Here is a 20,436-nt window from a genome sequence, read left to right on the forward strand (position 1 = left end):
CTTTCTTAAAATACTTCTATATATTGATATTAATCTGCCTTCTATATTTTGCCTTTGGGTCCGCTTTCCTGATTTTCTCTTCCCATGTCTTCCGGTCTACTGCATCATCAATTCTGATAGCATTCGGGCCGCATATTAGGTATCTTTCGCGACGTCAAGCCAGGATTTATTAGGTCAAATCAGATACAGGTATATTTATAGAAGTGTATATATATATAAAAGTGTATATAAAGAGAAGTTTATACATGATTGTATGTGTAGCAAATCAAATATAAAAATGATCGGTCTTTATAGAGAAACTCCTACTACGCAAAGTAAGTGTTTTTTACAAATCGTTATGGACAATGTGTTATTATGACTTTGCTGCCGAAACTTCTTTTTAAGTTCGTATTGACGATGATTAGAAATGAGGGCATGATACTGCAATAAAAAAGCAGCTCAACTTTAGATGTGATATGACCTTGGGTCTCCGCTTCTCACGACAGACTGCGCAGATTTGGACGTCGTCCAAATTATTATATTGTTTCCAAACTTATTGAAGCAGACTCCAGCCACCCCTTACCACAATTTTTCCTATTTGTATGGGTTATGGCCTATGTTTACCATCGTATTTTGGTTTGGGTAAGTAATACTAATTGCAAGGATACCAATAACATTAAAATTAGATCGAGATCCTAAATATAATATATTCAACAACATTTCCATAATTGACGTCATTATTATTGAGCTCGTTGTAGTCTTAATAACCATCAAAGTTTTAAAATTTCATAAAAAATGTATGTATGCACGCACGTATTTTTGAGATATTAAGGTTGTTCGCATGTAGCTTGAACGTGCTGAAAAACAAATTTCGTTATGTGACAATCAAAGTTTTCTGCTAGACTGAAAAAGTATATACTGACTTCTTACTTAATCATTCCTCTTTAAATTTTTTGTTTAACGACATATCAAATATTCAAGTTGGAACGGGCATAGGTCTTGCAAAATTACCTATTCAGATTTAGAAAAGATTTGGAGCCGGCGAGCGTTATCAAATATTCAGGATCACTTTACAGAATAAATACATAAATTTAGTATAAAATTTCCAGATTTTCTGCAAATAATCTACATAATTATTATAATACGACTGTTTATACTACTTACAAGTTGACGTGTGATTATATCTGTTAACTTTTGTAATTTTATTTTATTTTCTGTACTTCTTAATAAATAGCCTTTCTTGATTTTTAATTTGATGAACATACAATTCTAACTAATTTATGAAATACTAGCTTCACCCGCAGCAGAATACAGCGCTTTAGCGGCGCCCATGTGGCTATTATGAAATACATGTACATACATAAAATCACGCCTTTTTCCTGGAGGGGTGGGCAGATACTACATCTTTCCACTTGCCACGATCTCTGCATACTACAAGCTCGGCGGGATCGGGTACTCTTAAATATTATGAAATATCTATGCCAAATCACAGGCAGATAGACAGATGGGTATAGCAAAACTATGAGATTTATTATGTACTGACCTGACTATTAGGAAATGTGGCAAAGGCGGACTGCACTTTATGTAGTGCATGGTCCTGCTGGTGTGCAGGCGGGGGCCGGCCCTTGGGGAAGTGGAACCGGGGGATGACCCGCGCGGGCGCCCCACTATTGGCGGCGCCCCGGACTGTGCGCTGGAGAGTCGTGTGCGCCGGCGCAGACGACGGCTTCGGAGGCGTTGAAGCTGCGTAATTCTGAAAAAGAGATAAGTATAGGTAAATAAATAAAAGAAATCAAAATTATTTAATTAGGTTTGTATGTATAGTAGGTATATGCCTATGTTTGTAAGTCTTCCTGAGACAAGTTCTTCATGAGAAAAGTATGGAGGAATCGTAGCATCACTAAGACCATAAAGACCAGACTGGTGCGCACGCAGAAAAATGTATATTGTCATGACGTGAGTGCCATAAGGAATTAATTAATTATTCATCACACTATCTTATATGTATACATAGGAACATCTAATTATAGAATTCAAAGTGCGAAATAATACAAGGTCTAAGTAATTTTGCGCAATCATACAAGATGATCGCGCTTAAAAAAGCAATCAGGTAATCACTATAAATTCCGTACATACATACATACATAAAATCACGCCTCTTTCCCGGAGGGGTAGGCAGAGACTACCTCTTTCCACTTGCCACGATCTCTGCATACTTCTTTCGCTTCGTCCACATTCATAACTCTCTTCATACAAGCTCGGCGGTTTCGGGTACTTTTGACCTGACCCTTTACCAGGACGTCCTTAATTTGATCAAGATACGTTCGTCTAGGTCTTCCCACTCCGACCTTTCCCTCCACACTCTCCTTGTATATCTGCTTAGTCAACCTGCTTTCATTCATCCTCACCACATGACCGAACCATCTTAACATACCCTTTTCTATTCCTGTAACTACATCTTCTTTCACATCACAACATTCCCTTATCACGCTGTTCCTTATCCTGTCACTCAATTTCACACCCATCATACTCCTTAACGCTCTCATTTCCACTGCATTTATTCTGCTTTCATGCTTCTTTTGCCATACCCAACTTTCACTCCCATACATTAATGTCGGGACCAACACGCCCCTGTGCACAGCCAGTCGAGCCTTTTTGGATAGTTTCTGACTGCTCATAAAGGCATGCAAAGCTCCATTCACCATGTTCCCCGCGTTCACTCTCCTTTCAATATCACTATCATACTTGCCATCTGATGTAAACTTTGATCCTAGATATACAAACTCTTTCACTTGCTCCACTTTTTCTCCTCCAATCAAAATATTACATGCTGTCATTTCTTTCTCCATTTCAAAAACCAGTGTTTTAGTTTTACTTACGTTCACTTTCATTCCTTTCTCTTTTAAAGCTTCATGCATACAGTTTACCATCTCCTGTAACTCCTCCGCTGATGACGCCAGTATAACCTGATCGTCGGCATAGAGCAGACATTTGACGAGTAACTCATTCATCCTTAATTCACTTTTAGACTCTTTCAAATCTGTCAAACAGCTATCCATAAATAGGTTGAACAGCCACGGTGACGCAACACATCCTTGCCTAACGCCTTTCTCAATCTTAAACCACTCAGTGTGCGCTCCGTTTATCCTGACACAAGCACTCGAATCCTTATATAAGGATTTCAGTGCTCGTATTAAGAGACTGCTCACCCCATGCATAGAAAGTGCTGACCACAATTCATTCCTCTCAACTCTGTCATAGGCCTTTTCCAGATCTACGAATGTGCAATATAGTATCCGTTTAGATTTTAAATCAAAATATTTGAACTTCGAACAGAGTGAAAGGCTAATAAACTTAGGATTCTTTTTCTAGATAATCATTAAGCTGTTTGGTCTTTATCCCTTACGGGGTAGACAGAGCCAACAGTCTCGAAAAAACTGAAAGGCCACGTTTAGCTATAATACAGCTAAAGACGACATATGAAGAGTATCACTAACATACGTAGAGTGAGTTTTGATTTGATTTTATTTTTGTGGTCGACTTTTTTCTCTAGTATATAATACGTTACGTGTTATTATGCCACTTTAGAAGCGCAGGTGGCAGGCAATTTGTGTGATTTATCACACGCACTACTACAGGTATTTTTCAAATCGGGACTTGCCATGGATGTTTGAGGGAAAGATATGGTAACGGTTCTATTGTAGTACAGTATTCGCTTATTTCAAAACGTAGTTCGACCTTAGTGTATTATATAATTTTGTATAGAATAAAATAAATAATAAAAACACTTAAAAGACAAAACATGTTATAAAGTCATGAGCGTGGGAAATAAGAATATACATTTTATAGGCTTCCAAACAATAATTAAACTGTGGGAAATATTGTCATAGATATGTAGGCAAATATAAATTATTATTAGATTGTCAAAATAAATAATTATTTTTATTCATGCGCAATATTTTTGTCTGTAAAAAACACTAAATTGAAACCGACTATAGATTATAAACTATATAGATAGGTATAACAGATAAAATAAATTAGTCATAATATGACGTAATTTGAGATATTGTAGACATAAATGACGATTTGTAAATGTGCATTGGCGCTTTGAAAAGCTTAATTGTCACCGGAGGATTGCACCAACTTGAAGTTGTAACACATCAAACCTAAAATTCCGGTAGACGCAGACATCATTAATTGGGGTACATAGCGTATCTATCCCTTAAGTTTCATCTTAGAAAAATAGAAAAATGTTGGGAACGAAACCACTTGTCGGGGAAAATCTGAGTGGAACGTGTGTCGAATATTCTGGCAAAATGATGCTATCATGCTAATATATGGTTTATTCTACTATTTTCACGTTAATACATATATTTGCCGGATTTTCATGATACAGGAGAACATTTATTACATAAACTAAAACTTTAATTAAAAATAACTTAAGTGATTATATATATTTATCACCAATAAAATTATATTATTCATTTTATTGGTGTGTTCATGCATTTAAAATTTTTAACGCTGCTACGACAGGAGGGTTATTTAAATGTTGCAATTATCGCACTGAGTTTTCTAAAAGAGTACAACGGATAAAAATCCAAAGACATAAGTCTTTAGTCCTCTCATATTCTGAATACCTGATAACAAATATAAACAGTTAGTATTTGGTTAAACTCAAAGCATTCTATTTGATTGGAAGAGATCACTTAATAGGATAAGTTCGGCATTGCAAGTGATTTATTTTATTTATAACTATGTACTATTTCTTGTAACTGAGTAAATTTAATTTTAAAGTATTTTTTCAACAAAAAACATCTTTAGATCAAAACTTTCCTAATTTCTTGGGTGGCAAACTATAAAACTTTAAAAGTTCCTTGGAAAAGCGGCCTATTTCGCTATCAAAATGTCTATCTCTTAAAAAAGAGGTGACAATATAATGGTATGAAAACATTTACAGCTGACAGAATTCAAATTTATATCGGAACTTCCGACCTTCTTCCGACATACATATGAATAATCATAAAAAAATATAACCGGATGTTCTACTTCATTTTCATTCGTATATTACGTAGTGGAGCATAGAAAATGTAGAAATATTCCATGAGGCAGAAAGTGCATAGCGCACGCAACACGTACTGCGTTTTACATGTGGCGATAGCGCCTTTCCCTAGCCAGAAGACTTCACATACAAACTAAAAGAACTCGTTTTATCAAATGGTTATGAATTCAGAATACGTTTTTTATGTGCGCCATTGATTTGAATTTGGAAAATAATTAACTAGGTGATTAGAATTTGAAAAATATTCAAAACAAAATATTTACTTATTCATAACGTTTACATTATGAAAGGATGGCTTAAACGAGTATTAAGTACAAGAATTTAGTCGATCATATGAGTTGACAAATACTAAATACTAGTAGTATTTAATAGGTACTTACTACTCTTTACCATATGCTCTGTCATGCATAGCACCTGCATAGCCTATAACTGCTAAATATCTTATATTAAACAAAACTGTTGCGCGGAAAACGATATTTGTTTAATTGCTAATTTGCTCCACTAAATAGTACCGACGGGAAAAAAACCCTTGAATATACTTACCAAGGTAAAGTGAAAAAATAAAACTGTATTTTATTAAGAGAGAGTCGCTGATCGCATTTCGATCACCGAAGATGCGTCTATCACATATTGGCAGCGCGTTTTCGACTCTCCTTGGCCTACAAAGCACGTCACACACGCATTTAGCACCCCGTGCTAGTTAACGTTGGTTTAATCAGCAGTTCACTGTACTATTATTGAGGGAAATTAGCCCGTTTTTAGGCAAGGTGCGAAACTTGGCACAAAGAGGTGGAATCTTTGCCAGAAATACCATTGACCTCACATTGTTTTGAAGTGGGAAGTGGATAACCAATTTTGGAGATCAATAGGAAACTGTTGTTTGTCATCAAAAAATAAAAATAAAGCAACTTGTCAATATTTGAACTTCAACGCTATCATTAAGTCTAACAGCTGAACGTGCCCTTTCAATCTATTTGAGATTGTTGGCCCTGTCTACCCCGCAAGGTATATAAACATACATGAAACGAAAAGATGACGTAATATAAAACATTAGAGGATAGATATGATTAAGGTCTCTCTGAACATTTCACAAAAACATTTATTAATGAAAGAGTTCCAGCAAAAAATATTCATGAAGCGACAGCCGCTGTAATGGGTAAGGTCGTTATGTTCTTGGGCCTTCGTAAAAAACTTTTGTTCTGATAACGTGATTATAAAAGGCGACGTGGCATTGTAAATTGCGTGGCCATTACACAAATTATAGATCTGGACATGAGTGAACGCGCAATGGTTTACGCGAAAAATTTAATGTAACAGAACCCTTTCGTATTTTCTTACCCTGTACTATTGTAGAAATAAAAAGAACCTTCTTTTTAGGTTAGAGTTAGTAGCTTTTTTCTGGGGCTTCGCTTCCGTGGTACCCAGAAAACCAGAACCGAAAAAACAGATTTGTGTGCCAAAAATCATCAAAATCGATCAACTACTTAGTATTAAGCTTTTTAGATACAAACAATATACACTTATTTTCACTCGATAATATTAGAATGGATAATATTTTATATCACAACATGATTGTAAACATTTTTAGTTTGGTTTAGGACGCCGTAAATTTTATTCATTCAGATTTAAGATTTGGTGTTCATCACCTTAAAAGTTTATTTTACTTACTGTACCTTCAAAGTTTACTTGACATGTTTAGACATATTGCTAAGCAGCGTGACGGGACGGTAACAAAGAGTTGAATTTGCCCAAATGAGCGTAGGCGACGTCTCAATCAAGCAATGTCACTCTTTTGTTTATCTGCTTCATTTTTCATATTTTATGCCTCTTGTAGCCCTGTTACACATACAGTTTACTATAATATGAAAGGTAAAGTTAAAATATATAGCATTGTTATTAATTGAGGGTTGGAATATTTAACATGTCTCTTATTGAATTGTTTTTTTTTTAATAATTCGGTGGAAATAAAAAAATCATATTTATTTTTTGCATATAGTACTTATATTATAGATAGCTTATTAATCTATCAATAAACCTAAAATACTTAATTTTGGTTTATGGATACTGGATAGTTATGATGACGTCGAATCAAATGCTAGACTGCTAGACTGACTTTCCAACAAAAAATATATACAAACATTTAAACCTAATAAGTATACTTATGATACAAATATTTATCAATTACTTCTTACGAATATGAATTTTCCATTTAAGTGAGGAAAAAAGACCACTTGATAGTTTATCGAATGTATATAATGCTCTACTTGGTAGTAATAGCAGTCATAACGGTAATATGAAATACCTTACCATACTCGGTTCGGATAAATCTGTACAGATTCTCAGCTTGTTGACAGACAGTTTCTGATGTTATTTGGATCTCGTATTTGCGAATTAATTAATTAAAATATGAGGTTAACAATTAATGTTAATTTGTATCTAGGGTGTGAATGCTCGGTAAAATTTTGTAAAATTAAGTATATCGTGAAATTGTAAATTGACTTGTTACTTCGGTCCACGTTTTTAACTATAATTCATAATTATCTTTGAAAGAATCTCTTTTCAAATGATGCAAATTATCGATATTATTAACAATTTAAGTAATCGTAGTAAATTTGTTTGTCCTCATGCACATTCACCCATATTACTTTTAATGATACATCATTGTGATTATGGAACTAATAACAATTTGGGAATTAAAATTGTCTTTATACACACCCATCGATTTTTAATGCAAATACTTTTTGAAATAAATTTGCTGAAAGCATGTTGTTGATGCTTTCAGATAAACGATTTAGCGAAAGATGTTATAAACTTTCTGACGAAGAGTGTATTGGAAACATTTTGATATGCAATATTGTAAAGTTGTGGTTTATTCAAGAAATAACTTGACCAAACTTTACTATAATCTTTAGTAATATCTTGATCGTGCAAAGTCTATACTTAAAATCTGACTTATCGATTAACATTACAAAATATTAGATAATAAAAATACTCCAGTCAAAGAACTGTTATTAGACATATACTAAAATCAAAATAAAAGAAAGTGCCTGTCAAAATAAATCACACCTGTGGTATCAATGAAGATAAATCTATGACTTCGCTGTGAGAGTTCTCAGCAAAGAATATTGGCAGGCGCCGTACAATTTAATCTTTAATTGGCATGGATGATCGATTACCTCACCCGTCATAGAAATAAGGGTTCTCTCAGGCCTTCAGTACATAAAAGGAAGGGATAAATCACAAAAGTGCACGAGCAACCCAGAAAGTAACATCTTCCTCAAATACTTCACACCTTATGTGAACCAGCTAGGAAACAATTGAAGAGGGAGATCTTTCATGCGAATATACATTATTAAAAGCCAAAATATAATTTAACCTATATCTAATATTCAGATTTCTATGATGGACAAATATAATAATGAATTCTGACATCAAACAAGTTTTGTCTGCAGCAACCAGTAACTGAGCAAGTCAGAGAAATAATTTTGGATCATTGTTCTGTACAAGGTTTTAGAATAAAGCATGAAACAAATGACCATCTGCGCCCACGCTGCCGGAATAACGTCTAAATTACGGCCGAGCGGTATAAAATGATAAATCATTAGGCCTCTTGTTCAAAGGAATTGTTTTGGGCATCAGTGATCTCTTAAAATATGTGTAGTATATGTTTTGGAACTTCTTAATACGAAGGTATAAAAACCAAGAGAACTTAAGGAAGTCTGAGATATATTTACAATTTACAAAGGAAAGACAGTACATAATGACATAGTAATAAATATGTGGTTTGAAATCTGATTTTATAGTTCCTACATCACGTAATTACTCAGATTTGTAAGTTTCGGTGGCTCATGATTCTCGTCATGAAGCTGATTTCCCTATGTTCTGTAGCTCAACCTAACTCAGAAAGAGTTATTGACACACGGCCGCGGTAGGACATGATTTGTACATCTTTATTATTTGCCTATCTTAACCGGTCGACCACTGGCGCTCCGGGTAGCAATTAAAACGTATTACCGATTTTCTATCCCCAAATTGGAATATCCATCTGCTGACAAAATTACAATTAATATTCATTTGAACACCTATTAAACGCACACCAAAGGATCATTTACTAACAAGAACAACATAACAAAGTTTGCAGCAGCTGTTCTACAAGTTTTGATAAATCAAGTTATGCCAACGTTAACTAATATGATATGATATGATTAGATCATATAACTATATTTATCTAATCATAATGTAGATAGTATTGCACTTCTATCAGATTAAAACTTTGAAGTCCTCTAAAGACAATATCTACACTACTCTCTCATGTTTGCGTATTCTAAGTTGAACTTTCCGTTTTGCTTCGAGGCTCGGAGTTTTAACACTTTTATTGTTTTTTCTGTCTTAAAGTTTTCACAGCATGAAAGTTGATGAATATCTCTGATGGACTTGATTTTTAGTTAGCTCATGAACTATTGGTATTTATCTCATCTATGTCAAGTGATCCAGAAATGGAATTGTTCATGATAACATTACTTACCCAGAATACGCCTACGCAATTTTAATATTACAAACTTTGTCAAAACATTGACGACAAAAATAATACCAGATAAATAAGAAAATTCAGTAGTTTATGGACAAAATGTTTCCCCCGTAAAATTGGTGACATGGTAATATTACAATTTATTCAATCCCATAAATGTGGTATAACATTCCCATGAGCATTAAATTCGTTTATTGCTAATTTTAAGCAGGTTACTTGCTCGACTAATAGTTACTAAAGCAATTTTGTGGTTTCTGATTATGAGTATTATTTTCATAACGACGTAGCAATCACTGCTAGATATTTTCTTTTCAGGTTACTAAGTAATATTTCCGAACTTTTTATTCGTTAATCCGGACCACAGTATCTACAATTTTATGTACTGACTCATCATCAATAATGCTCAGCATCATACAATTCGCAATGGATTCCCTTGGTCTATATTTATAATGAACGGGATAGTTGCGGGCGGGGCGGGCAACACGCGTCGCTCCGACCACGTGGTATAAATAGTCGCACGCGCATGTCTGCGCACTCGCACCACACCAAATCGGGAAATGGGGATGATTGAGAGATTTGCACATGATTTTATAATGGAAATGTGAGTTGGAACTGCGTTTTATATTCTCTACCTTTCTTAAAATACAGATACTTCTTATGAAAACTCAAATATTGAATGTTTAAAACGGGGAAACTACAGTAGGTATATATCGTTAGTCTCACTGATTTTGTACTTTCCATCGTGTAAAACTCTAAACTGTAGTTGATTTACTGCTTTAATTTTGTTATTTCAATCTTCACTCAAGTAGAAACCATTACTTTGTCGCTTCCTTGAAACGATCAAGAGATTTGCAATCAATGTTACAAGGGTAATAATTCAATACTGAATTTAGAACGATCTGTCAAGATTATACTTGTTTTATGACCCTTAGTTAAATTCTCCTAAGTAAACATTCGAAATAGGTCGCTCTCTTCTCGTGGCATCGATCAGGGTATCAGTGATGTTGAAATAAGATACAAAACATCGCAATTACGGTGTTACTTTGTAGGAAACGTAATTATTGGCACTGCCACAGACAAAGGTCTAGCTAGATGGCGGTAGTTCATTCTTCCGAATATACTCAAGTGGGATCAACACGGCGCTAAATTCCTTACGACATTTTTTTAAATTATTACTTTACAGGTACATCTTATAAATGCAAACTACCAAATATTTATTTTTATCTTGGTTTATGAATATCACTTCAGATGCAGGATAAAACAGTGTCAAGAACAGGTTCAATTGTCAGCCTTTGACCAAGCGTTTACCAAGCATTATACGGTCACCTGCGAAAATCCATAATTTTACACTTGTTATTTAAAACCTTATTTTATTAGAGATATAGTTGACCTAAATATAAGTACAACACTCACTCACGGGGTCGAGCTAGTTTTATTAATTTATTTCAAATTTTATTGAACAAAAAAAATGTACAAAGGGCAGACTTAATGTCTGGACTATCTAACTTGATCTATGTCTGCAGACACTGTGATGCAAAAGCAATTACTGTTGGATTTAACAAACACGTTAATTTCCATGGTCAACTAATTTGAGTCGCATGTGGTGATCAATGCGAGGCGTAAAGCTGATGACTAAGTAAATTTATATACACATAGGTATGTCATGTCTTTATCCCTTACGGGGTAGACAGAGCCATTAAGCTTTAATTTATCATGGAAATCTTGGAATGGAGGTTGCAATATCAGAGACTAATGTACATAACTCAGAAAATTAGTTCATGGCCGAGATTGTATTTCAAACCCTGTGCATCACGCCTTTTTCTCAATTGAGCACCATAAAGTTTAACCACCGACGCTTATTATGTCGGTTTGTGTCTGTGGTCTTATAGTAACTATACAAGTGTAGAGCCGCGTTTTCTAGTCCCACATAAACTAGTAACATTATTTTATTGGAGGTAACTGCTAGGCCACACATGGCGCCGTAACCTTGCGTTGGATTGGGGACAGCCAGTTCGTAAATAATTGAGTTGAACGGCTTTTCTCTCACTGGTTACTGCCTACCGTTGCATAATAGGTCATTGTCGTAATTTAAGGTGCTGATTTAATATAATTAACGACTAATGACTTCTCTTACCTACCTTTGGTAAGAGGTGGCATTAGTTATTAGTAGTCTTACAGCTTGGAACATGATTGTACCAGGAGAAAAGGCTTGATCATTAAACATCAAGGATCCAGATCCTTCCAATTATTGTAGTCATAAAAACGATTCTACTGCTCTCATGATGAACATCAGACAATAAGTAAAATCGAACCTTTACTTTTCGTGTCATATGTCAGCTGTTATCAGAGGTTTTTTTAATAACGAGGGCGGAGATGTGGATGAAATATGATTTTCGGATCTCATTCGATGGGCCTTGACCCTTGTAATGACTTTCCGACGTATAATGATAGGGTAAAGAAAAAATAATCAAAAAACAGGGAGGGCTGACTTTAAATTGTAGTTTATGGCCAATATATAATATTTATATACCTGTTGCCCGTGAAAAGAGTACTCCTTTTCATACACCGCCCTTTATGTAGGTTTGCAAAGTTTAATGGAGATGAGTTCAGTGGTTTAATCGTGAACAGGTAACAAATAAACTTACTTTCACATTTATAATATTAGTATCTATTTGTTGTTAGAAAAAGTAAAGTAAGCATTTTTCATGTCTGAAAGCATTTAGTGAAACAAAAAAACTTTGTTCCAGTAATTTTACAGTCAGTATATCTTGGTCGTTTGAATCGGAAATGATTTTCTGCGTCTCTCGTAATGTGGAAACTGCGGTGTGTCATGAGAAAATATTGAGAAACTAGCTTTCGCCTGCGACTACCCTTTATGGTTTCTTCAGTTTATGGTTTTCAATTGTAGACAATTTTCTCTTGACAGTCCTAATTTAGTGAAAATAAAGGAGAAGTGTATAAAAAAATATTTTATTCCCGTAATAATTTTTCCCTTTAGGGATCTAAGATGTGTTTGTTTCTTCTTATTATATTTGTACAAAACGTAATTTGACGCAACAACTTTTGAACGCAGAGTGTCTTAAATAATAACAGGAAACATTATTTGTCCTGTTTATTACATAAAAGAACTTAAATAATCTTGATGAAATGAACTTCTTTTAAGTTGGAAAAACTTTTACATCAAAATTTATAAATCGCAAGGCATTGCATGACTAACTTGTTGAAAACTTTACAAGATCTTGAGATTCGATAAAATATATTTACTATACCTACGTTTTTTATTACAAAAATGTTATACCATAGTATTATATATTGTAGCGACTTCTTTACGAGCCCTGCTCTATCTCTGCTTATCAATGAAAAAAAAAATTAAATATAAAGAAAAGACTTCTGCATAGCTTGTAACATATTGAATCGATCTCGAATTGATGTCTTTATTTATATAGGCAAAAAGTCTGTGCTTATCCGTCCGCGAAAGAGGCGTCATTTTATGTAGCTTTATGTACACACTAATCCTTAATTTAAAACTCGTAGCTTTTTCATTTGTATTATTTAACTGAATGCTTACTCAACCAAAACACTTGAAATAATAAAGAACAATCCCATAGTAGCATTTAGATTTCAATTCGTATCTTTTACATCTCTTTTACACTTTATATGAGCACATTTCATCTCTTTCACCCTTATAAATGGAAAGGAATAGGCGAATCCCATAGTGTTTTGGTTTCAGCGGATTTCAGGCCAGCTGAGCGATCCCGACGCGTTACCATGGCGACCATTGATCGGCCGCCATCTTGGATGCAACCGTCTGCAAAAGGCTTTATTGATAATAATGAAGTTAACCTTTTCTGTAAAGTGGAAAGTCTCCTAAAGAATAGACAAAAGACATTTCAATTAAAAAGACTAAATAAATGATCGCTATTGCTTAATAAGTTCTTAGTAAAATTTTAATTAACAAGATTTTTTGCATTTCTGTAGGAGGCGTGGCGTTTGAAAATGTGTCTTGGCTTCCAATGAGAAGGTTTTCTATTTGGATCTAACACTGTAATATACCAACCTAGGTATTATAAATTGTCAAATTGGCGCGAAAAAAATACAATGAACACAGACAATTACAGATTCCAAATCCAAAATTAAGATTTTTTAATTGTTTATTCTTACAGCATTTTTGGCCAGACTTTGTAAGTACCTACATATAGCTAGTTAATTGTTTTGTGCTCATAAATACTTAGTAAAATTGCAAAAGTTATCACTTATTCCTTCCAAGAAACAGTAAAGTACGATTTGTATTTTTGTTTTCCGCAGTAAACAGCTACTTAGTAAGTAAAATTCGTGTAACTTTGTAGAAAACCCGATTTCGTTGAACGATTGAATGTTTAACAGAGCTGGTAAACTGCAGTAAACTGAGTTGAATACTTCCTATTTAAATTTGTTTCCGTATATACCTTTATGTTCAATTGTTTTATTTCATTCTCTAAAATGAAAGATGTAGTTACTTTGTCACCTTTATTAGTATTTTATAAGCGTATAAATATAGATTTGGCAGTTCGGTCGACTTAAATATAACTTATAAGTAAGTCACTATATTTGAAGTACCCAAAGATACGAGTAGCTTGGGGCAAACACCTGACGTGTTTCGATACACTATAGATATTGAGCAAAGTGCGTTTCTCTTGGTCGCCTCCTATGACAAATTGAAGTTCTCCGTTGTATTATATCCGAACTCAGCAAAAGCATTTCATGGCATATTTTACAAAGAGCTTATGTTGGTATATGTTGTGAGGCAATCTTATTCAATGTTCACACCGAATTTAAAAAATGTCGTCAAAATTCTCTACATCCACATTACTTTGTGTGGTTCTGTTCAAACAACGTTATTGAAATTTAATATTTAATTTGCAGCAGAGGGCGTGTGGCTACTTCAGCTAGGCCAAGGGCGCTGCAACGGCTGCAGTGTACCCGCACATGCAAAATTCAACTTTATTCTATAGAATCAAAGTCACATTTTGCTGTAATATCGTAAAATTGTAGGAAATGTTTGCAGCCTGGCAAACTTTCGACTGCGCCTTGACTTTTTGAGGAATTTTACCTTCTAAATGAGATGAGCTGTTTTACATAGTAACACATTTAAGGCTGAAATGGACGCTAACGGAATAAGACAGATGAGCGAAATTCAAATTGTAATTTCTGCTTGAAATAAATTATTTTTAAACCATTTGTCGAGGTGTAGGAGATGGATTGACAATTTTTATTAACAATAGGTAGGTTATGTCTTACTCAATCATCTGATAGTAAAAGTTTCCTATAATATTTTGATTCACACTTCACAATAGTTTTATATTTAGTGGTTCCGTGAAATCATATAATTAGAAATATATTATTTCTAATTATATGATTGAAATGAAAAGAGAGATTCTAACCACTCTGCCACAGTCGCTATTCATTCCAATTTAAAAGCCAATACTTCGTCGTATGCAATAGTGAAACAAAGCAGTTAAATTTTCTCTCGTGAAGTGCCTTAGCCTGAATTTGTATGCAGTTTAACGCATGCTGCAGGTGACACTATTGTTAGAAACTAATGGAAACTGGTTGCTGTGATCGAAATCTGAAATGTTAGTTGCCTTCTACAATTTTCACAGAAATAAGTGGAGTGGTTCATTCATTACGTCTTTATGACATGCGGTATAGACAGAACCTATAGGCCAAGATAGCCGAATGACCGTATAATGCGTGGACATACACCTGTATGTCCACGCTACTATATCTATAGTAATACGTTACCAACAACTTACTTATAGCATGAGAGTAATCTCAAGTTTATTAACCTTTCCCTTGATTGGCTTTTACATTCGGCACGAGAAGAAAAGGTGACATACATGAACACGTGCATTTTTTTCGTTACCAGATACATGGATTTCATACTAAATGCAAATCGATCCGGATTTCTTCGGTACAAATATAAAAGAAATATATAACCCACAATATAAAATAAACAAAACGGGATGTAAACCGTCTTTGTTTTCATAAAATGATCGATGTTTACAATTAATTGTTTCCTAGAGATCGATTGTAACATTGTAAACAATCTTTAGCCCACAAATAAGGGCTTGTTCAAGAACAGAGTGCCTTGTTTGTAATCTTGTTATGTTTGAATACAAATTACTGGTAGTTATCTATAAAGATTTTTGATAAATGAGTCAATTTTAGTAAATTTGTTTTAAATATTTGGTCCATTATTTATGTATTATCGTCTATTTTATCACAATTTATGATAGCGGTGCTTGTATAGTAGTAATGTAATTGTGCTTTCTCTTTAATTCACAAATTAGAACCTCTATTAGGCACGATTACGTTAAGTTTATTATAATAGATATTTTTTTAAGATCGGCATTTTTTTGTTTTTCAATAATAGTTGTTCAATTTGTGGCTTATTTTTTATTGTCTTTGGTTCCCCTACAAAGGTTGCGGAAGTCAAATGGGAGTCGCTTCATGTTTAAACACTGCCTCATCTAATTGGGTGAGACAATATTTATTAATTAAAAAATATATATATTCTATAATTTTATGACCATGATCCAGAAATGGGCAGTTTTCAAATTACTACGAACCATAGACAATGTGACAAAAAAATCTAAATAAATTAAGAAGAAGACATTGTTGTAACTTCACAATGGCCTTGTACTCGCTGCAGATAAGGCACGTATAATGCAAAGGTACAATAAGCTGCAGATCAAACACCTTCATATCCAGGTAAAATCAATTTAAGTTAAATGAAATAAATCAATATGATGAAGCATCTTTCTAAAAGTGGTTGGCACAGTTAATATATGTAGGTATATCCTTCCACTTGCCACGATCACTTAATACTTCTTTCGCTTCACCCAGGTTGCGTAAAGACAAGAACACCGCCAATATTTTATGTATTCTATCAGCATTTCATTGCCAATTTTGAAACATTTATTGTGCTACAACAACACCTTCATTGGTACTTTTGATGGTGAAAGTTAACAGTATATAAGTATTTTACATGAATAGGTCATATTAAAATGCATTTACATATATACAACTTCATATTTCTTACTGAAAATCAATGTGTTAGTAAATATATTGGGGAAGTTGATATTGCGTCGACTACACTCCCTGCAATTCATACAACTTTAGGAACTTTTCTATGAAAAAGTATATAAAGACTTGTAGGTGACTGTACATAGTTTTGCTATGCAGGTATGCAATCGGATGCACCAGGCGACGCCATGCTGCAAGCTATCATGCCATGCATTGAGCAACCTAGATTAGATTAGTCCGCCTATCTGACTAACTGTTTGTTTACGTTTCCGAAATTAAGAAATACGAAAATATGAGATTTCGTGACTTGTTTTAAATATATAGTTGCAAGGGTTATTTTAAAATTATATTTGAGCCGTTTTTGTAAATACTCGTGTTTTGTTTATTTTAGCGACAGTTCCATTTCCCCTTACCTGCAGTCTAAAAAAGAAGATTAAATACAATTATATATTTTTAATATTCACATTTAATATTAAAAAAATAAACGTTAGCTTATTGTAATATCTCTTTTAATACCTGGCTTTGAAAACTTTAGGCTGAGGATGCAACCTTATAGGTACACTGATAATGACATAATAGTCATAGTCACTTTCTGCCTAAGTATGTGATATTTTAATAAGTACTAGGTTTCGAGCGAGGCTTGGCGCTTATGGGAATTAAAATAAAATAGCATCAGATATGTTACTCCTGATGACTTTAACTGTACCTATATAAAATGAAGCTTCTTTTTTCCCTGACGGGTAACCAGTGACTACATTTTTCCACTTGCTACGATCCCAAAATACTTTTTTGGCTTCATTTACTCACATTTATAACACTCTTGGGACGAGCTGCGTCAAAATCCTCAAACGTTCCAGTAGTTTTTGAGTAAAGGAATTCCAACCATCTCCGAGGATGACAGCGAGTCTTGTTGACGGCCATTACGGGTGTTGCGCAAGCGCATTCACACCCGATTAATTAAGTCTCATTACCACATGCTTGCCCCAGTATTCATGTTACAGCTGGAAACGATACTGATTCTCAAACTTTGTTTAAATATGGTAAAACACATATTTCTTTACCTTTGGTGTCGCCAAATACAAATTACATAAACAACAGGAACAGTTGAGTGACCAGCCAGTCTAATTTCTAGTGAAATGACTGTATTCTTGATGATCTTAATTAAGTTAAATCGCCGACAAAATAATTTTGGATGGATAAAAAACAAGAAAAACGAAAGGTGTAACCTGGAACGCGCAAAAATTAAAGAGATTAATTCACATACATGCATGAACCCAGGTAAGCCAGAAGCTGAGAATGTAACGAAGAATTCAGAGAAACCGAAATATTGTTATTAAATGTTTTATGTCTGTTTCATATCAAAGTTAACTATAACCTATTCCAATTTAAATTAACTCCACAGTACTTTTTCTTTCTCAATAATTCACAGTTCGGCAAGCACTGGTTATTAATTTGTTTTCGGCGCCTGCGCAACTGCACCAAAAAACAAAGGTCGCGTCAATTAGTGATGGTGTCGCCTTTTGATCTTCCGACACCAGATGTAATGACGGTGAGCAATAATAAAAATTTCGGTTCCATTTCGCAATGACATGCCAAGACTATCTGTAAGAGTGTGATAGTGCGACTATGGGAGAGTCTGTCTGTCAGACTGATACTGAACCGATTTGAAGAAGGAAGATAATTGAAGTCTCAAGGTTAGGCTTCGGTTACGTTAACCTCAAATATCATGGAAACATCTGTTAATTTGCAATTTGCCTAGCTCTAACATTAACGAAATTATGCAAAATTAAAATTAGGGTTACATCGCAATGAAAGTCGAAAATAAGAGAATAATAAATTATTTTCGACTTTCATTGCGATGTAACCCTAATTTTATTTTTGCATTAATTCATTTTATTTTTATATTTTGTCGAGTGATCTTCGAATATTTTTGCAACTTTGGTTGTTTGGAAATCATCAAAGATGCAAAATTCAGTAGCTTTAAGTAAGACAATATATTTAAAATAATATTCAAGCATTTTAATTTTTAGTGCCTTTGCGATATAATTATTAATCTAAACATATATTTTTTTGGGTGAATCTGGTATTGAGGCGGCTACAACAAAGGTATTATAAACAAACACTGACTTCCTTCGCTCGGCAAACTTGCTCGGTCCAGTGTCAACACTCATTCTGTTTGCTTATGCAAAATTTTGTCAAAAGCCATAAATTCTTTAGGATATTGAGAATGCTTAATTAGGTATGTAATACCTACGGTTATAACAATGTTTGTTTTCTTACTAGGTGCGCCCCGGGGCCTTGCTCCCGTAGTTATTTCAGGTTATATTCTACCCGTGAAGTTAATTTCATTAAATCCCTCCTGTAAATTTTGCGTGAAAAAGTATTAAACGTACATACATCTTAACAAACTTTCGCATTTATGTTATAAGTACGAGGACATTATATGAGCATAATTTTTGATTGATACAACTGATATTTTAACATGAAGTTGGTTTTGACATAAACTCCATTTAAATAGAAGGGATATTTTTAAACATACGCTAGTTCAAAGATTTTAGAGTGAGATTCCCACTACGCAGCTAAAATAGAACTTCCTTGCCGGAAACCCATTTCCTTTAAAGCTGTGATGACTTTTGAAAATCACCCCAACACAAACTTTAATTGTCAGATAGTAACTGCATTATATATATTTATACATAACGTAAACATAAGAGTACTACATACTAATATGAGTATCTACTTTTGTTATTACGGTATTGACACTAATAATAAGAAGAAAAGTTTGTATTTTTGTACTTATGTTTAAATGATCTTAGTTTGTACGAGTAACAAACTCGAAAACTACCGACCTGATTTTGATGAAATTTGGTACACAGATAGAAAAAACCTTTAGAAATGTCATAGAATTATTTCTGGAAATTCTCACGGGAACGAAGCCCCGCGTAAAAGCAAGTATTGTGTATATTTTTGGAGATTTTATTTTGTTTCAATAATTTAGCTCTACTTAACAACGATTATCATAAATCTAAGACTATTGCTTTTCAAACATGTTCTTCGATTTCTCAATCAATCAGGCCACTGAAGGATTAATGGTTCCAATAATCGTATTTTATACGTTTTTTACTGTTCTTTCGAGACGATCAATTGTGTGTAAATAAGAAACACTGGACATAAATTAATTGGAAAATCACCAGGATTTCGTGCTTGATGTTCGACGTTAATACAAATCGACTCATTGAGACGAAAACCACCTACGGATATTGTTTTTTTATACAATAAACTACTTTTTTGGCGAAACCTCATTGTCAAGTCTACCGATTATCACTCTTTTTTTGGGAATACAGGTGTGGCCTCTCTAAAAATTTCATTTTGATGCTGTAAGTCGAATGGAATCAAATAATGCCTCTCTGAATGATAAAAGTTAATAGGGTTAATATGATAGGAACTTTAACTGAGCTAAACTAAGGTTTGTTTTTGTTTTTTTTTCTAAAACTTATATGAAATATTCAGTTGTAAGATGTGTTTTTAAAACAATCCAAACTTTAAATTTAACAGCGGTAAATGCACATGTCATCACCGCATATTCAGAGAGCGTTTAATTTTTATTTGTGCGTTGCAATTCATTATGACAATTAGTTCACATTGTACAAAAAGGAAAATGGTTAGATAATAGTGAAAATTAATGATCATACCGCAATATGTCATCACTGAGTCGTTTAACTCTGCAATATTACCTGAAAAAGATAAAAATAAACATAAATAAGATATAATTTTTTTTAATGTTATGTTACATATAATAAAAATA

At 33.8% G+C, this 20,436-nt stretch overlaps 1 protein-coding gene across 1 annotated transcript in view; it reads right to left on the reverse strand.

Annotated features, from left to right (window-relative positions):
* LOC106136980 (serine/threonine-protein phosphatase 2A regulatory subunit B'' subunit beta) overlaps positions 1-20,436 on the reverse strand; it is a 92,555-nt gene that overhangs the window by 19,995 nt on the left and 52,124 nt on the right. Inside the window, exon 2 of the mRNA XM_013337699.2 lies at positions 1,523-1,732. Coding sequence (XP_013193153.2) covers positions 1,523-1,732 — 210 coding nt within the window. The remainder of the gene's footprint in view (positions 1-1,522; positions 1,733-20,436) is intronic.

The sequence above is a fragment of the Amyelois transitella genome, chromosome 4, assembly GCF_032362555.1.
Source record: "Amyelois transitella isolate CPQ chromosome 4, ilAmyTran1.1, whole genome shotgun sequence".
NCBI classification, from domain to species: Eukaryota; Metazoa; Arthropoda; class Insecta; order Lepidoptera; family Pyralidae; genus Amyelois; species Amyelois transitella.